The 18,950-nt window shown below is 39.1% G+C and overlaps 2 protein-coding genes across 2 annotated transcripts in view; one reads left to right on the forward strand and one right to left on the reverse strand.

Moving 5' to 3' along the window:
• Window positions 1-3,904, reverse strand: part of trappc12 (trafficking protein particle complex subunit 12) — a 34,593-nt gene extending 30,689 nt beyond the window's left edge. The window contains exons 1-3 of the mRNA XM_079385485.1: window positions 3,757-3,904; window positions 1,684-2,852; window positions 689-805 (exon numbers count right to left, since the gene is read on the reverse strand). Of these exons, the coding sequence (XP_079241611.1) occupies window positions 689-805; window positions 1,684-2,832 (1,266 nt within the window). The 5' untranslated portion in view covers window positions 2,833-2,852; window positions 3,757-3,904. The remainder of the gene's footprint in view (window positions 1-688; window positions 806-1,683; window positions 2,853-3,756) is intronic.
• A 3-nt stretch (window positions 3,905-3,907) lies between these two features.
• Window positions 3,908-18,950, forward strand: part of eipr1 (EARP complex and GARP complex interacting protein 1) — a 60,552-nt gene continuing 45,509 nt past the window's right edge. The window contains exons 1-3 of the mRNA XM_079385486.1: window positions 3,908-4,116; window positions 5,175-5,258; window positions 9,503-9,635. Of these exons, the coding sequence (XP_079241612.1) occupies window positions 4,075-4,116; window positions 5,175-5,258; window positions 9,503-9,635 (259 nt within the window). The 5' untranslated portion in view covers window positions 3,908-4,074. The remainder of the gene's footprint in view (window positions 4,117-5,174; window positions 5,259-9,502; window positions 9,636-18,950) is intronic.

An 18,950-nucleotide genomic window follows, 5' to 3' on the forward strand; every position in this document is an offset into this window, starting at 1 on the left:
GTTTCTTCTGTGTGCAGTTGCGTTCATTTGTTTTGATTTCTCCACGAGATTCTCTCTCATAGACAGGCTGCGTGAGCTTCAACTGGCGCGACCTTGTTGTTACTGATTATCCATTTTCAATCGCTGTTTACACCGAATGTGAAATTTCGGTGCAATTAGATGTTTTAATCAGATTAGTTGTTCGGTCGGCGAGTAAAATTCTCTTCTTTCACTTGCCCCTTCAAAAAAATTTACTTGTACAAGCATTAATGTCGAGCTCTGTTACTGTATATAAAATTACACCCACCAGAGTGGCTAGTGAGAGTGACTGTGTTACCCGCCACAGCTGAAATCCACCTGCATTTGGCTGGTTGGCAGGTGTTAATGTCAAGCCTTGTATGCATAAATGTACCAAGAGCTTCTTAAAAACCACAACAACTTCCTTGTGTGTTTGCGCGCACTTGGCGAATAAAGCTGATTCTGATTCTTGCACCAATTTCCAGTTTGGGGCAAATCAATGCTAGTTGCAAGTTAGTTTGGACCGTCATGAAACTCAAACAGAAATGGAGATGGTGAAGAAGTACAAAAAGTGAAGCTTCGCTCACCTCCAACTTAAAATATCACCAAAAAAAAAAAAAAGACACCAAACACGTGTCTCTCTGTGCTTAAATGAGTCAAAAATTAGGAATAAATATGATGTGCTACTCACTATTAGCCGCTTGAGACCCAGGAAGTTCTGCTCCACTGAGCTGGCCGAGAGCACCTGTCTCTTCATAGCTGCCTGGTCGCCCAAAAAACGCTGCATGAGATCTTTCACCGCATCGCCCTGTAAATCAGAGAGCTTCAGTTTCTGCTCTAAACTGTTACACAGAGTTAAAACACCAAGAGCAATCAAAAGTGACTATTGTCTTTGTCTCTGGTTTATTCGTTATTTCTTTGTTAACTAAAAATAGTTTATTTACTAAATATGTTATTTACTGCAAGTTAAAGACCAGGGGCCTGTTTCATAAAACAAGTTAACCAAATAAGCCAGGTTTATTTCAGTTAGTCTGACGTATTGTCAGTTCATTTGGTTCAAAATAAGTCATATAATAATAATAAAATTGAAATTCTGACATTATATGCTCATTTTGCACCACACCTGTAAGCTTTTTTTTATTAATTCATTTATTTTTACTTGAAGCCCAGAAATATGTTTAGAGAAACTTTATGCAGCATATTCCATGTTAAATGGAAATCAGTACTGTATGACTAGAGAAAACAGACAAAAAGTGCTTTAGTGTTCCCTTTGGCTATAAAGGCAAATTTGACACCCAGCTGTCCATGAGCAGAGATACAAAAAAGTGCAAGTACAATCTAGTTTTTTACAAAAGGTGTCAAAAAGTCACCGGGTAATGTGTTTTACATCATCTGCTCTGTTAAAAACAATGTTTTTAAAATGCATTTTTGCAGTGATGCCATAAAAGAACCATTTTGGGTTCTTCAAAGAGCCTTTTTTTATTAGTGTGAAGGATCTTTTAATCATCTAAAGAACCTTTATCCACAACAACGTTTCTATGGATGTTAAAGGTTCTTCTTGGATATACGCATTGTTCATTTCTATTGACACACAATACAAAGCCTGTAAAACAATGGCAAAGACAACCTTTCATAATGACACAAAATGAATTTTTGGGTAATTTGAAAATGTAATTTTGCACTGACCTGTAGGTTGTCAAACTTGAGTCCAGGCATGGCCAGCTGCTCTCTGTCTATCTGGACAGGACTGATCTGCTGTGTGGCCACCGATATCAGCACTTTCCTGGTGTCTTCTGAGGGAAGCCAGGCATCATAGCGCTTATCCAGCTCACTGGTGATCAGAGCGCTTGCGAAGGGGTCGTCGCCGCTCGGGAACACAGCCTGGAGCTTGTTCATGGGCTCTACGGGACTTACTTGAGGTTTGGTGGCGTCGGGGGTGAAGAATGTGCTGGTCGGTGCGGCTTCCGCTGCGGTGGGAACAGATAAGAGAGGAGACTCTGGAGGGACGGCTGTCTTGGGCGACTCTGCGTTTGGGTTGCTGATTGATATGAACGACGTGGATGTCGTGAAAGAATCGAAGAAATCTGAGGCGGGGTTGACCGCGTCGTTATCTGTGAAGAACTTGCTGAGGCTGGGGCTCGGCTGGCATACTTGAGGGACCAGATTGTTGGGAGTTTCTATGTGGCCGATGGTGAAACTTGGAGATTTTACCAGCGTGGGCTGAAAGCCGTCAGGAATCAGGGCTTGTGCTTTGGGTTGCACAGCCTGGCTGAAGATGGTACACACCGGGACAGCCTCGTCTTTGGGGGGCGTATCCGTATTGATCTCAAGCGCTGTTTCCTGAGTTTTGGGAGCCTCTGGTTTTGGCTCGTCCGGTGCAATAGTTTCCCTTTTGTCAGCCACCTGCACAATCTTCTCCTCCTCGTTCTCATCTTTAAATAAAGCCTCAGATGCCTCCTCAGGTTCAGCAGCACTGGTTGTGCTTACGTCTTCGTTTCTTTCTTCTGTATCTCCGTCAGGTGTTTTGGCCTCCTTCTCTTCATTCTGCTCCAAAAGCGAGTCAATGGGAACCACGTCCTCTTCCTCGCTGTTCGGGGAGTCTGAAATCATCACGCTCTCCATCATCTGGTCATTCAGCTTGTCTATTAGGCTCTCAGAGAGAATGCTGTCATCCTGCGGTGAAACAAACGCTTCGGCGTCCAGGTCGATGCTCTCCTCGTGGAAAGCTGCTTCTGTCGGGTCAGTCTGGGGCGGGACGGAGGCTTCCAGCGTCTCATCTGCTCCATCTATATCCAGAGTAACAGGCCTCTGGGCTGGACCTTCACTGCTGTCCATGAGTCCAGCCTGGATGTTCCCTGTGATCCCAGTTCAAACAAAACAGAGGTCAATGAATCTGGATAAATGACTAATAAATAAACTACTGTCACAAAAACATCCTTGTGAAAAAGAAGGACACTTTAGCATATTTATTGTTCAAATGTGACCCTGGAGCACAAAACCAATCATAAGGGTCCATTTTTGGAAATTGAATAAATTAGCTTTCCATTGATGTATGGTTTGTTAGGATCGGACGATATTTGAAGATCTGGAATCTGAGGGTGCAAAAAAAATACTTACGGTAGGACGTTTACAAAATATCTTTGCGATCCTTACTTAATATCCTAATGATTTTTGGCATAAAAGAAAAATCCCATACAATGCATTGTTGTTGGCTATTGCTACAAATATGGGTCACAAATAATCTACATTAAAAATATACACGTAATGTAATGTTTTGGACACTTAATTGAATGTTACCCGGAATTACATGGAAAAGTATTATAGTCTAAATATATTTTCAGTTTTTGCTTTTGAGAGATGACATTTTTCTATAGTTCACATGATATCAAACAATCACTTAATAATTAAATAACAGTTATAAGACTAAATAACAGTAATATTATTTGACAAATAACCTTTACGCTTTTCTGAAACAATAAAACTCCTAAACAATAAATAATAAATACAGAATATCAAACGAGCCCCTGAAATCACAATATAAGTAATGATAGAAATCATTCTGAAGGAGAAAATTAATAGAGAAATATGATTAAAACGCAGTTTATCGATATTATTGCTGATATCCTGCATATCTGAAGAGCTCTGCTGCAACTGCACGATGAATTTAGACGACAACGATGAACTGATATTTCGGAGACCGTCATATTCTTCACAACACAAATATGATAAAATAATAAAACAGTAAAAACAAGACTTTACCTTCCTTCTGTTAAACGAGCGCTAGGATGACGGCACTGTAAACACACGCATGCGCACTGACGCAACCCTACGGTGCGCGAAAGGTGTCAAACATCTTCTCTGCGGCGGAGGCTGGTATTCACGAACCAAGCTTACGCTCATAAATCCTATACAGCGCATCACACTGAAGAGTGTTACGGTGGCTTCCATGCGCCGTTTGCGTAAGTCTGACTTCACTCTCGCGGAACTGCTGTAGCTGTTATTAGTGTTTGAGAAACAGGAGAATTATGTTTTACTCTGAATTAATTAATTGATGCAAGAATAAGTGAATGAATAAAGATGGAGGATGATGCACCGGTTATTTACGGCCTGGAGTTTCAGGTAAGCTACAGTAAACTGGTGAGACATGTTAAATATCAGATGCTTATTACAAACTAGGATTTGTAACAAATGGAGATATATTTTCCGTCTCAATGCATAAATATACATATGTAATAAGTGTAGAATCAGCTGGTAATGCTGTAGCACTTCAGTGTATTATGACTCGCATATTCATATTTCATACGCCATGGCACAAATAAAATACATAAATTTTTACATTTACTAAAAAAAAAATAGTAAATAAAAAATTGATCTAAAGATGTTTTGGTAAATTTTTGTAACTTTTTGTACAATTGGTTGCATATTTGAGATCAGTCCAGGGTTATTATAGTTAACTAAATTAAAACTACAACCATAATAATGTTACTTGAAATAAAATAAACCTTAACTGAATTAAATAAAATATACCAAAGTAAAATGAACTATCCTTTTTAGCTCGTATTTTAGCTTTATTTAGTTTATCTTGGTGTACTAAATCTAAAATTGAAATAAAATATTTAACATATTATAATAAATAATTTATTATTTACCAGAATATAATAACATATTTTAAAAAAAACTAATAAAAATGACAAAAACACAACAAAATTACTGAAACCATAACTACAATTAAAATTAAAATTAAAAAGATGAATAACAACTATAATAGCACCTCACTGATACTAAAATAAGACTGGATCAGACAGTATTTCTGTGTTGTTAGCGGTGTCTAGTTTTTGGCATCGGTTCAGATGCCTTCCCAGATGTCATTTTAGGTCATTTAACTGATCAGTTTATCTAGACAGCAGTTTTGGGCATCTATTGAGCTGTTCAGATATCAAGTGAGCTGCTTGTCTAGATTGTAATGCTTCCTACGTAGCAAACATGTATCTAGTAAGCTGCTTACTTAGTCAGCATTTTTGCGTGAACTACCATTAGGGCAGCAAACATACTAATGAGCCCACCTGTAATATCTAAAAATGCAGCTCGCAGGCATCTGGTGTCATATATGTATTGTATTTGGTAGTATTTTGGCTGTGTATCATTAATGATGGTCTGTCGTTCTCTCCGTGTTTCAGGCGCGTGCTCTGACAGCTCAGACAGCTGAGACCGATGCCATCAGGTTTCTAGTGGGCACACAGTCACTCAAATTTGATAACCAGGTGAGTGGATGGATGCATGGGATTTTCTACACTCCTCATGTTTGCTATAATGATGTTATATATTCACAGTACTCTTTCTATGTTGGTTGTTAGTTCACCAGCTATTGCATCAACTGATGTTAGTCCTAACATATAGAAACGTATTGGGTGTTACCAAAGTTTTACGGCTACTTGAGAAAACGCCTCAGAAATACAACACAACACAGCGGGTTAAAAGCAGATCACAGATTTACATGTAAAAGAAAGTGTTTATCGCTTGTTGCTTCCTTACATTAGCCCTTGTTAGGGTACGCTGGCAGGTTTAGTGCATACGGAGGTGTAATGACTCGCCAGCAACCTTTCTGATACTGTATCAAGTCTGTTGCTAGTTTATTGTTGTTTACATCAGACTTTGATTTAGTAGTTGAAAAATTCATATGCATTTAAAAAAAAGGCATTAATAGTGATCGGTAGCAACTACAAATCACTGTTTGCAAACAGGTTGCCCAAATATTGAATAAGGCTTTTAGACTTTCTTTCAAATCATACAGTTGTGCTCATCGTAGCTTGCAGAATATTTAGGATGTTTAACCTATTTTTTAAAAAACAAGATTAAAATTAATAAGATAATTACATTTATAATAAGTAAGACCAATAATAAATGAGATAATAATAATATATAATATAATACAATAATATAAAATGATTAATAAGATCAATAACAAGATTAATACAGTAATAAAGAAGATCATACATTAGACATTAAACAACAAATTTAATAATAATAATTAAGGTCAATAATAAGTAGTACTAATAAGATTTAAGATTATAAAATAAATATTATTATTATTATTGTGATAATTACAATAAAATAATACATGAGAAAATAAAATGATATAAAAAGATCAATAATAAGATTAAAAAGAAATAAAATCATATATTATTTGCCCCAAAGAAAATGCCTAACATTTATTATACGTGACAAAGGGGTATTTTTCATCTGTGGAAAGACGTAAAGAAGATATTTGGACAAATTCAGTGTGCAAAGCAACATTGCTCCCCGCTGACTTCTATTCTTCCAAATATCTTCTTCTGTGTTCCACAGAATAAAAAAATAAAAAAAAATAAATCTCTGTTGATTTTGCATGTCATTTTGCATATTAGGGGTATTTAAACTTATGAACACAACTGATCGTGTTCTCACTTGACAGCTTCTAGGAAGTTTTGTTTTTCTTATTTTAAAGGGGTCATCGGATGCCCATTTTCCACAAATTGATGTGATTCTTTAGGGTCTTAATGAAAAGTCTATAACATTCTTTGGTTAAAATTTCTCAATGGTAGTGTAAAACAACACCCTTTTTACCCGGTCAAAAACAGCTCTGTTTTCAGCAACCTGTTTTAGTGCATGTCCCTTTAAATGCTAATGAGCTCTGCTGATCACGCCCCTCTCTTCCATGGGGTGACGAGCCGTTCTCATGAGACTGTTTACTTTAGCCACGGAACTTACTAACTAGCGCGTTATTAGAAAAGGTGATTTGCAAAGATTCATAAAATAACCTTATACTTCTTCTGGAGGTGAAGCTGTATCATGAATGATTTGCGCGAACACAAACGCATTTAGGTAGATCGGAGGATGCATTCACTTCAAAAACAAAATGTAATCCACTGCGTCTTCAGCGGCTCAGATGTCAGGAGTAAATGATGACTGCTATGTTCATTATTACATCAACAACAAAACACCTCAATCGCTTAGGAGACATTCTTGTCTACACGGCGTCGAAACAGTGGTGGACTGTTTGCAGTTCATTCAGGGCGGGTCTGTGATAAAACACCACTGTCAATCAACAATCGTGGGAGGGGCCTGGGTTTGTGTGACATCACACAGCCAAGAATCTGAGAACGGCTTGATTTGAGAAAGGGGATGTTATTTATAGGGATTTAAAAAATGTTTTTATCATTATAGGGTGGATGTGTACACACACTGCCAGCACACATTCATGTTCAAACAACATGTAAAAGTGAATTTTGCATCCGATGACCCCTTTAAGCATATACAGTTACAACATTTAGCATAGTAAGGACATTTTTGCAGTGTTGGAAAACACTTCATAAACCTTCACAGAAGCAGGTTTGCGCGTGTCATTACGGTGGTCCTCTGAACCTGAGCCCCTGACCGCTCCTTCACATAACCACTACAGCAAGAGACGAGGCTCATGTGATAATTCACTCAGCTTCTGTAGAGGCTGATAAATCACGAGCGAGTCTCTTCAAGCCCAGCGCTCATTACAGATCCTTCCAACGCCTCCAATTATCCTGTCCAGCCATCGGAATTTATTTGTATTGCTTGCCTCCATAAAATTATAACTTTTGCCTAATAATTCTCTTTCAATGCAGTCCAACCCAAGGTTAATGGCTTCCTCTCCAACTCTCAGCAGAGATGTCCTCATGTATGCATGCACTTGCTCTCGCTCTCGCTCTCACGTCATACACCTCACCTGACCAGCAAGACACGGTTTTGCAAACAGCTAATTAACATGACATTCATTTGCTAAAATCATGATGTGGAGAATGATTCTTACACCACTGATATTTTATTTCTACCAGTTTACTGACCCATGTCAGAGGATACACAGCAAAATCCCAAATTCAATATAACAATGTTATAACAACACTAGGGGGAAAAAATGGTATAAAAATGATTTTCACTCAGAAATTTCACAAACAATTAAAAAGAAATGGAAAGTACGTTGCATTAGATTTTGAAGTAGAAAAACTAAAATAGTATTTTATTGTAAAACATCCTCCAATAGTCTGTTTTTTTTTTATAGTGTGTATAACAATGACACATTTCTTCACATAAAATAATAAGTGAGATTTAGGCCTCAAGTAACAGTCATCTTGAAATGAGTAAAACTCTGAAAATATAAGACTTTTGTTTAGTTTCAGGCATGTTATTGTGGAGCATTTGTAAATCTGGGCATTTCCAAAATGTATTCATGGAGAAACTTTCACTGAATGTATTTAGAGTTTTTTTAAAAAGAGAATCAGTGAATATAAAAAGTCTCTGGATTTAACATACAAGTACTTAAGATTTTAGGACTGAACCAGTATTAGAGTGATTAATATGTCTCTGGCGTGTGATGCAGTGCGAAGCTTTAGGTTTTTCTATCATCCATGGCGGACAATGGCAAGATTCATCAGGCTCAGTTTATGAGAGATTGGCCACCACAGTGTCCTGACATTAACCCCCTTTGAAAGTCTTTGAGATGTGCTGGAGTCGACCTATCCAAAAAAAAATAAAAAGTTGCTCTGATAATTCATTGGACAGCCTTTAGCTTTGATAATGTTTTGACAACGATATGCAACATCACAACATTTATTTCCATCAAGAGTTGCATGAAATTTTTTAATGTTTTCCGAAATGTTATGTTTAAACATGCAAATGAGACCTTATCTAATTAAATATGCACTAATATGCATTCATTAAACATTTTCACAGAAGGGATTTTGGATTTTTCTTTTTATTCTTTTTTCATAAATCAGACAGAAAAACACTATTTTGTTTTTAGAAATAAATATAAATGAAAATAAATATAAAGTCATGTAAACAAGGCAAATGATAAAACCTTCAGAATATGAATAAAACTGTGGTGTATGCATGTGCTCCTTGTGAGAAAACCTTTAAAGATGTGTATTGTAATTGAAATCTACAGATGCAAATAGAAAAAGTGCAATAAAGTAAACCCCTAAATAACGATGGTTTTGTTTGGAGTGTCTTGTCCTAAAAGATTGATTATTTAAATTATTTACCTAAGACCGAGATCAAAAGACCAATACATTTAATGTATTTTAATTTTGCTTCTCCAAGTGAACTGATCATGTTTTAAGGCTGTTTAGATGTTTTTAGGCACAGAATAGGATTCTGTGAAGAGCACACAACTCCATTATGCACATAATGACAACACTTACAGTAGAATATTGCCCACAGTGTGCATGAAGACCCTCGGTAAAATAATAACTTTCTACTGCCTCTTCAGATGTGCCATGCTTAGCATATAACTTTTAGGCATCTAAGTTCAAAAGATGCAGTCACTTCAAAGTTGAAATAAAAGCTGGGAAATGAGTGTCAGGAGTGTGTGAAGTTAAAAAGCGTTTGAGATTTCATGCACTGTCATATTACAGTAAATATCTGCGAGAGAAGTCCCAGCTCTTTGAACTGCCGTCAGGACGCTCTCCTCAGCGTTGTGCTTTTTTCTCTTCTGCAGATTCACATCATTGACTTTGATGATGAGAATAATATGATTAATAAGAGCGTTCTCCTGCACGATGCTGGTGAGATATGGCACATCAGCGGCAGTCCTGCAGACAAGGCAGTGCTGACCACGTGCTACAACAAGAGTGAGTCTGTCTTTCTCTTCCTCTCACTGTTGACTACTGACTAAAACCTACTGGCAGGATTTACTAAATGAAAAGGATTGACTGAAGGTGTGGATGGATGCAGTTATTTTTGAGGGCAGATCTTATTGCTTATGCATTTTTGTAGGAGTTTCACTTTCAGATGCAAAATTTATGAGAGGAGAATATTTAAATGAATCATACAAAGTGATTTAGTAAGGTTTGCAATCTCATGCTAATTTATTCTGTGTAGTAAAACTGGCCCTTAAAGCCAAAATGAAATGTAAATGGACTATATTTACTTTCTTAATGCAATTTCTCATTATGCACAATTCAGCAGCATGTTAAGAAAAATGTGTAATATTCTGTTTCACTCACAGCTTTTTATGCTGTCTGTAAGGATCGATAATTCAATATATAAAGTATTTATACATCTGAAAGCTGAATAAATAATCTTTCAATTGATGTATGGTTTGTTATGATCAGACAATATTTGGCTGAGATACAACTATTAGAAAATCTGGAATCTGAGGGTGCAAAAAAAAATCGAAATATTGAGAAAATTTGTCCAAATTAAGTTCTTAGCAATGCATATTACTAGTCAGAAATTAAGTTGTAATATATTTACGGTAGGGCATTTACAAAATATCTTCATGGAACATGATCTTTACTTAATATCCTCATGATTTTTGGCATAAAGGCAAAATTGATAATTTTGACCCATACAATATACCCGTGGTGCTAATGACTGGTTTTGTGCTCCAGGGTCACAAATGGTCATCTAAAATATGGTCGTGCAGAATAAGGCATTCATATGGCTTTATAAGTACTAATAATCAGCCAATATGCCAGAAATATGCATGTTAATAAGCAACTAGGTATTAGTTCTATAGTTTAGCTGTCTGCTGTTTAGAACAGCCTTTGTATTTTGAGCATTATAATGTTGTGTAGGTAGGGTTTGCAACAGAATCTTTTAGTCAATAGTACATTTCTTAATAAATTGTCTTCCACTACAGGTTTTGTACTTGCATTTAGTGTACCTCTAACCTCATGAGTGAAACTGCGAAAGGTTTTCTGCTTTGTATGTGGTTATATGTGCTGTCGTGTCACACAGGCTGTTAAAGCAATATATGACACATTCTTGCACTCGCCTCGAGGCAATTAAAAACGTACACAAACATGAAGAAACAATTGAAAGTGGAAATTTTAATTAAATCCCATGTTTATAAGACCGACGCCTGTGGCTGGTTACTGACAGTTCACATATAGTGGAGAACATTTCTTCACTGAGTGAAAACTAGGATATGGCTTTTTTTCATTTCTCCTTCCATCTTCATTATGATGAGGCCAATGTGCAAGATGTCATGGTGGAGTTCAAAAGAGGAATGTAATTACCGTGACATTCAAGCTAATGGAGTAGCCGGGCGTCACTGAGTCTGCCTCCATCATCACCCCCACCCGCACTCAACCATCTGATCTGAGAACAGCTCTGAGCTCTTATTCTGACACTGCTGTAAGCTTGTGCTCCGCTACACTGCCACAGCCATTTCAACAGCTTTAGCAGCAGAAAAGAACTGCAGTATGAAATCTACCAATTCATAGCTTAGTCAATGATGCATTAACAAACTTAGATCTACAGTGGTGGCCAAAATGATTAGAACACCAGTATTTTAAGCAGCTAAAAATGGTTTTAAGTCAGTTATTTCTATCTTTTGCTGTAGTGTGTCAGTAGGAAATATAAGTTTATATTTCCAAACATTCATTTTGCCATTAATTGTAATAATCCAGTGAGATTTTTGTGCTCCACACAGAGATCTGATCTGATCAGCATCAGTCTGTCTGGAATGAAGAAACAGAACAAACTGAGACAGACTCAATCCAGAAGAACTGTGTCTCCAAGACGCTTCAAGAAACCTCCTGCAAAGCTCCTGAGAAACTCTGCTCAAGTGCACCGAGGACAAAAGCTGCTTTAAACACAAAGGATTCTCACACAAAATGTTGATTTCATTTAGTTCATAGAAGTTAATTGATAAAGAAAATAAATGTATTACATTATTTTTGACAGCATCCTCATTTTACAGCATTTTAGTGCCTAAAACTTTTAACAGTACTGTAGCTTTGCATGTAGCTTTTTTGAAGCATCTTTGAGATGCCTCCACAGTCCTTCTGGATTTAATCTGTCTCAGTTTCTTCATGTCATTCCAGACTGACTGATGATGATCAGATCAGATCTCTGTGTGGAGCACAAAAATCTCACTGGATTATTACAATTAATGGCTAAATGAATGTTTGGAAATATAAACTTATATTTCCTACTGACACACTACAGCAAAATATAGAAATAACTGACTTAAAACCATTTTTAGCTGCTGAAAATACTAATATTCTTATCATTTTGTCCACCACTGTATATGAACTGATTTTGTCCAAAATGTACGCTGTTGTATAAAAGCAGTATTACACTCGTAATTGTGCTGTTACTCTGAATATCAGCACGGCTGTAATTACCTGTGGCCTTGCGCCTTCAGATGAATCACAACCACACTGAATTATGATTGCTTGAAATCCGGTTATTGCTTTATTCCAGTTATTATGATTAAATGGGTCCTATAAAGCGTTTTTACTTTTTCAACTTTAGTTAGTGTGTAATGTTGCTGTTTGAGCATAAAAAAGATCTGCAAGTTTTCAAAGCTCAAAGTTCACTTTAAAAGGAGGTAGGCTTTCTCTTTAACAGAAAACAGTTTCCACCCCTTTCAAAAACCCCTTTATTTGTGCTTGCAAAGCTTCTGCACAATCTTCTTGTTTGCAAACATTCTCAGGGATTGAATTGGCCGAAACTGACGCCATCGTTAATATTTACAGCTGAGCAGATGAAACTCGCGATTACGGTAATGTGCGTGTCATTTCCGGAGCATGCGGTTCGCTAGTCACAACGCACTGGGGAAAGCTAACCAATCAGAGCACATTTAATTATTCGGAAAGGAGGAGTTTCATTGAAACAGGAATGTAACAAAGTTCGTAGATTCGGGAAGAAGGAGGCGGGAACCGGCAAACATTTAAGGATTTAATAATCAAAATAAACAAACGTAAAAGTACAGCGGCAGCCCCTCACGGACGACTGCCGCACACAAAACACAAAATAATATCCAGGCCTGGTCCTCTCTCGTCTTCCACTGTCGTCACTCCTCCTTTTATCCTTCCGGAGCTCCTCCGTGGGACTCGAGACCGGCGAGTGTTGCAGGTGTCGCTCATTATCATTAACTCCACCGGCCTCGCTCCGTTCCCACGGCTCTCGGCCCCGCCCCACTCACCACATACCCCCATCGCCCCTCGCAGGCCGGGGGGTACCCTCGAGACTGCGCTCTACTCCCCCCCCCCCCCCCTCTCTCCTACCTGGGGGGGACCCGTCAGGGCGGCCGCGGCGTACCTGGGGGTACGGACAGACGAGGCGAGAGAAAAGGAGACGGACGGATGAGGAGTGACAGAGACGAGAGAGGGGAGAGAGGAAAAAAAAAATTCGGTCCGGTTCCCGGACACACTGCTGGTTGGTCCTCAACCAGCTGAGAGGCTCTCACTCGCGGTGCCATGCGATGGTACTGGACCTCTTTGGTGGACGGCTCGACGCTCCGCCTCCTGGCGGACGGCGATGGCTCCTCCGGTCGAGGGCAGCCGGCAGCGAGTCCCCCATTCCCTGCTCCTCCCCATCATGGCGGATGGCAGCAGGCTACGGCCACTCGGCGAATGGCGCCGACTCCTCCGCTCCCTCTCGGACGGCAGCCCCCCTCCTCGACCCAGGAGCACGGCAGCGAGTCTTCCGTCCCACCTGATGTTCCATCGCTCCAGCACCACCGTCCCTCGGGCAGCCAGCGGCCGTCCCCGCTACTCCCTGCTGCCCGATCTCCTCAGCACCGCGATCCCCCTCAGCAGCGAGGGCTCTCTGACAGCATGTCCCTCCTTCCTCCCGGGTTTCGGCACCAATGTAACAAAGTTCGTAGGTCGGGAAGAAGGAGGCGGGAACCGGCAAACATTCAACGATTTAATAACCAAATAAACAAACGTAAAAGTACAGCGGCAGCCCCTCACGGACGACTGCCGCACACAAACACAAAATAAAATCCAGGCCTGGTCCTCTCTCCTCTTCCACTGTCGTCACTCCTCGTTTTATCCTTCCGGAGCTCCTCCGTGGGACTCGAGACCGGTGAGTGTCGCAGGTGTCGCTCATTATCATTAACTCCACCGGCCTCGCTCCGTTCCCACGGCTCTCGGCCCCACCCCACTCACCACAAGGAACTAAACATAGACAGACTGGGAAGAGAGGTGCTGCAATAATGTAAAATAAGTGAAAAATAATGCGTTTTTAAACCAATCAAGGATGAAAACCTAGTCTACACCTCAAAATCCAAAGGGCATAATAATAGGACCCCTTTAATAAATTTAACTTTTTTTAATCATATAGCTGTTGCAGACCATTTATAAAATCTATAAGCCATTAGAGGCTATGCATTACAGTGATTTTTATCACAGTTAAGCTGTGGTGAATTAAGTTCTGAAATCCCAAACTCAAAAACTTTTTTTTTATTTAGTTAGTTTAGATTGTACACACTTAAGTAAAACTGATCTTATAGGACTTCCGGTTAGGCGAACTATGGAGTAAGACGTGTTCGCGAAAGGTCCCTGCAGAATTCCATTATTTTATGCGTTTATGCACATCTGTACTTAATATCGAGTGCCTGCAGATAATTGCGTCTATCGGTGTTGTTCTGTAAACTAATCCTGTGTAATGAAGATGAAAACTAAAGCCAATAAAGGCGGTAACGCACAGTCATCGCAGCAGCGGCCTGCTGCAGCAAGTACATCCTCGGATGAGCGTGACACAGCCGGGAGAGATGAGCGAAGTGAGCTCGATACGTCTTCAGCTGACACTCAGTCTCTTAAAGCTGAAATACTTTCATCGCTACGCAGTGAACTGGCAGAAATATTTCGCACTGAATTACGTTCCATGTTAGGCGATGACTTATCGACCATCAAAAGTGAGCTTCAAGCCGTGAAGGCGGAATTTTCTAACACCATGGTTTCGATGCAATCTGACATGTCGACACTGAAAAGTACGGTGAGGGATATGGAACAGTCTCTCTCCACCTGTTCAGATGATATCACGGTGCTTCAGGAAAAGGTTGACTCTCTTTCGGCTACCGTGGTTAAATTGGAAGGAAAGTGTGAAGATTTGGAAGCTAGGTCTCGTCGGAACAATATTAGGATTATTGGAGTTCCGGAAGACCAACTTCCTACTACCGCGGTGGTTTCAAAGCTACTTAAGGAGGCACTCAATTTTGATAAGGATATTATAATTGACAGATCGCATCACACGTTGCAGTCGAAGCCTACTCCGGGGGAGCGTCCACGAGCTATTGTGGCAAGACTTCATTACTACTCGGACTGTGTTGAGGTTCTACGGCGCGCTCGTGAGATGAAACAGTTCAGAGTTGGAGATACGAGAATATCCATCTTCCCTGATCTCACTGCAAAAATTGCACAAGCCCGATCAGCCTTTAATGATGTCCGTCAGCAACTTCGCTCTATTCCTGGAGTGAAGTTTGGATTTCTCCATCCAGCGAGATTGCGTGTCACTTACAACGGGGTGGAAAAACAGTTTAGCTCGCCGGAATTGGCTAGAGTTTATGTCAACACCATCAAGCCTCCACAGAACGAATAAATTGACTTGAGAGTAACTAAGTGTGTTCTTGTCACCGGAGTAAGTTAATCCTTTAATTTTAGCAATATGCCTGCTCTAGTCACTGGACTTGACAAATAGTAATGAGGTTTGGTTTGCACACTTTCTGAGACTGTTGAAGTGTTCCACACAGGTACAAATTCTAAATTTGTTTAATGTGATTAGAACTCAAATTGGGTTCGTATTTTCCGTATATGTTGTACTTGTACTGTTATTGGTTAAAGCAGGCTTTCTGTTGTAATATTTGTTTATCTGTGCATTTTCGTTATTAATATTACTTAATGGGATATTCTTCAGGTCTCGAGCTTTTGTTTTAGGGTTTCTAATCGTGAGCAGTAACTATGTTATGGCTCCAGTTGGAGTCGGCACGAGTTCGCATCGTTTGGGGATGTGGATATTGGATGTGCTTTTGGGGGGTGGGGAGGTGGGTGTTCTGGTTGTTCTTTGGGGGGGGGTTTTTTCGCCCCCTTGTTTTATAGTTTTTTTTTTTTTTTTTCCCTCCTTTCTTCCCTCTCAACAGGAGGTGCACTTACACATTTTCCCCCACGCAGAGTGGTTTATAGTAAAGTAAATGGCTAATTTAAGATTTCTTTCTTGGAATATTAAAGGAATGGGTAACCCCATCAAAAGATCAAAGATATTCTCCCATTTGAAAAGGTTGAATACTGATGTTGTTTTTCTACAGGAGACACACTTTAGAAATCAAGATCATCTGAAGCTTAAGTGTCCCTGGATTGGGGACGTTTTTCATTCTAGCTTCAATTCAAGAGCTAGAGGGGTTGCAATATTAATTAATAAGAGGGTTCAGTTCTCTTCTGCTAAAGTAATAGCTGACAAAAATGGTAGATACTTGATTGTTGTTGGCACAATATGTCAAACCCCTGTGCTTCTTGTTAATGTATACGCACCTAACTTTGATGATCCAGGGTTTATTAATAAATTATTTGGGATCCTTCCTTCACTGAATACTCATTTACTTATCTTTGCTGGAGATCTCAATTGTGTAATTGACCCAGTTATGGATCGATCCAGTTCCCGATCAGTGACCTCCTCATCTATGTCTAGGTCAATAACAGAGTTTATGACCAGAAATTGTTGCATTGACCCTTGGAGATATTATAACCCTCAAGATAAGGTATTTTCTTTTTTTTCGCAAACCCATCAGACATATTCTCGCATTGATTATTTTTTTATAGACAGCTCCCTAATTACTAAAGTAAAATCGGTCCTGTACCACCCTATTGTTATTTCTGATCATGCCCCTCTTACTATTGATATGCAGTTGTCTGTACAGCCACGATATTCATCACCATGGAGGTTAAACTCTCTCCTTTTGTCTGATGAAAAATTTGTTGATTTTATTTCAGCCTCCATTGATGATTTCGTGGCTACCAATCAGGTTGGTGAGGTCTCTTATTCACTATTGTGGGAAACACTCAAAGCATATCTTCGTGGCCAGATTATTTCTTATTCTGCACATTTAAATAGACTTCGTACTACAAAGATACGTCAGCTTACTTCTGACATATTTAATATTGATCAGCAGCTGGCCAGTTCCCCCTCACACGTCCAGTTTAAACAGCGTCTTGACCTGCAGGCTGAATTAGACCTTATTCTGACAAATGATGCAGAGCGGCTTTTATTGCATTCTCGTAGTACTTATTACGAACATGGTGATAAAGCTAGCCGTCTCTTAGCGCATCAGTTAAAACATCAGGCAGCTTGTCGTTTGATTCCACAGATTCAGGACTCAATTGGTAATTTGATATCTGATCCTGAAGAGATTAATTCCATTTTCAAATCTTTTTATGCTACTCTATATACATCTGAAGCCCCATCTGATACACAAGGTATGACTTCTTTTTTACATAATTTAAACGTCACCACAATTGATTCAGCTGATGCCACAACTCTTGATGCCCCTTTAGACATTAAAGAAATTATTCTGGCAATTAAAACTATGCGCCACAATAAAGCTCCGGGACCTGACGGTTTTCCTGTTGAATTTTTTAAGAAATTTCAGAGTAAATTGACCCCCCTACTTTTATCAGTGTACATGGAGTCCTTAGAGCGTGGTTTTCTACCAGAGACACTTGCACAAGCATCCATAATTCTCCTTTTAAAAAAAGATAAGAATCCTAAGTTATGTAGTTCCTATAGGCCTCTTTCATTGCAAAATGTAGATGCCAAGATACTGGCCAAAGTATTAGCTTCTCGCCTTGAAAACATACTTCCAAAAATTATATCGGAGGAACAAACTGGTTTTATTAAAGGGAGACAATTATTTTTTAATGTTCGTACACTCTTAAATGTAATTTATTCAAAACACTCCTCGAAAACACCTGAGGTTGTGATTTCATTTGATGCTGAAAAGGCATTTGATCGTGTGGAGTGGGGGTACATGTTTGCAGTGCTTAAAAAATTTGGGATTGGGGACAATTTCATTAAATGGATAAATCTTTTATATGATTCCCCTCAGGCTAGTGTGCACACCAATAATATTAGGTCCAGTTATTTTCGGTTGGGACGGGGCACACGACAGGGGTGCCCACTTTCCCCTTTACTTTTTGCCCTGGTCATAGAACCCTTATCAATAGCTTTGAGGTCTTCCCCCCTGCTTAATGGTGTGGTGCGGTCAGGTATCGAAATTAAGTTGTCATTGTACGCAGATGATTTATTATTATATATTTCTAACCCAATTTCCAGCTTTCCAACTATTTTATCCAAATTAGAACAATTCGGCTCATTCTCTGGTTATAAAATAAATTATAATAAAAGCGAATGCTTCCCTGTTAATTTATTGGCTATGGGTCTGATGCAATCAGATGTTCCAGTTAGACTAAGTATATCAGGATTCAGATATCTTGGCATCAATATTACTAGATCTTTTCCCTCCCTTCTAGCTGCTAACTTTCTTCCTTTGTTGGAGCAATCAAAGTCTGATTTTCAGAAATGGAGCAGTTTACCCTTATCATTGATTGGTCGTATTAATGTAGTGAAAATGAATATTTTGCCCAAGTTTCTTTTTGTTTTTCAGTGTGTTCCTTTCTACTTACCTAAGCATTTTTTCAAATCTCTCGATCAGATTATTACTCACTTTTTGTGGGGTGGTAAATCTCCCAGAATTCGAAAATCACTGCTTTATAGATGTCATCTGAGTGGTGGGCTTTCGCTACCCAATTTTATGTTTTATTACTGGTCAGTGAACATTCATAAGTTAACATATTGGTTCAGTTCATCCACTGCACCTTGGTGCAGATTGGAGGCCAACTCATGTACATCAACCTCTCTCTTGGCTTTACTTACTTCTCCTCTATCTTTCCATGTCTCCTCTTCTCTAACGCATAGCTCAGTAGTTGTAGCTGCAGTTCGGATCTGGTGTCAATTCAGACAACACTTTAAATTTACTTCTGCTTCAACACTAATGCCGTTACTGGAGAATCATATGTTTCCTTCATCTCTTACTGATCCTATTTTTAAGCAATGGCATGCAAAAGGTATAAGATTTTTTCAAGACCTGTATAGAGATGGCACATTTTGTAGTTATGTACAGCTTTCCTCTGAATTGGGGTTGCCAGAATCTCATT

The sequence above is a fragment of the Barbus barbus genome, assembly GCF_936440315.1.
Source record: "Barbus barbus genome assembly, chromosome: 30".
NCBI classification, from domain to species: Eukaryota; Metazoa; Chordata; class Actinopteri; order Cypriniformes; family Cyprinidae; genus Barbus; species Barbus barbus.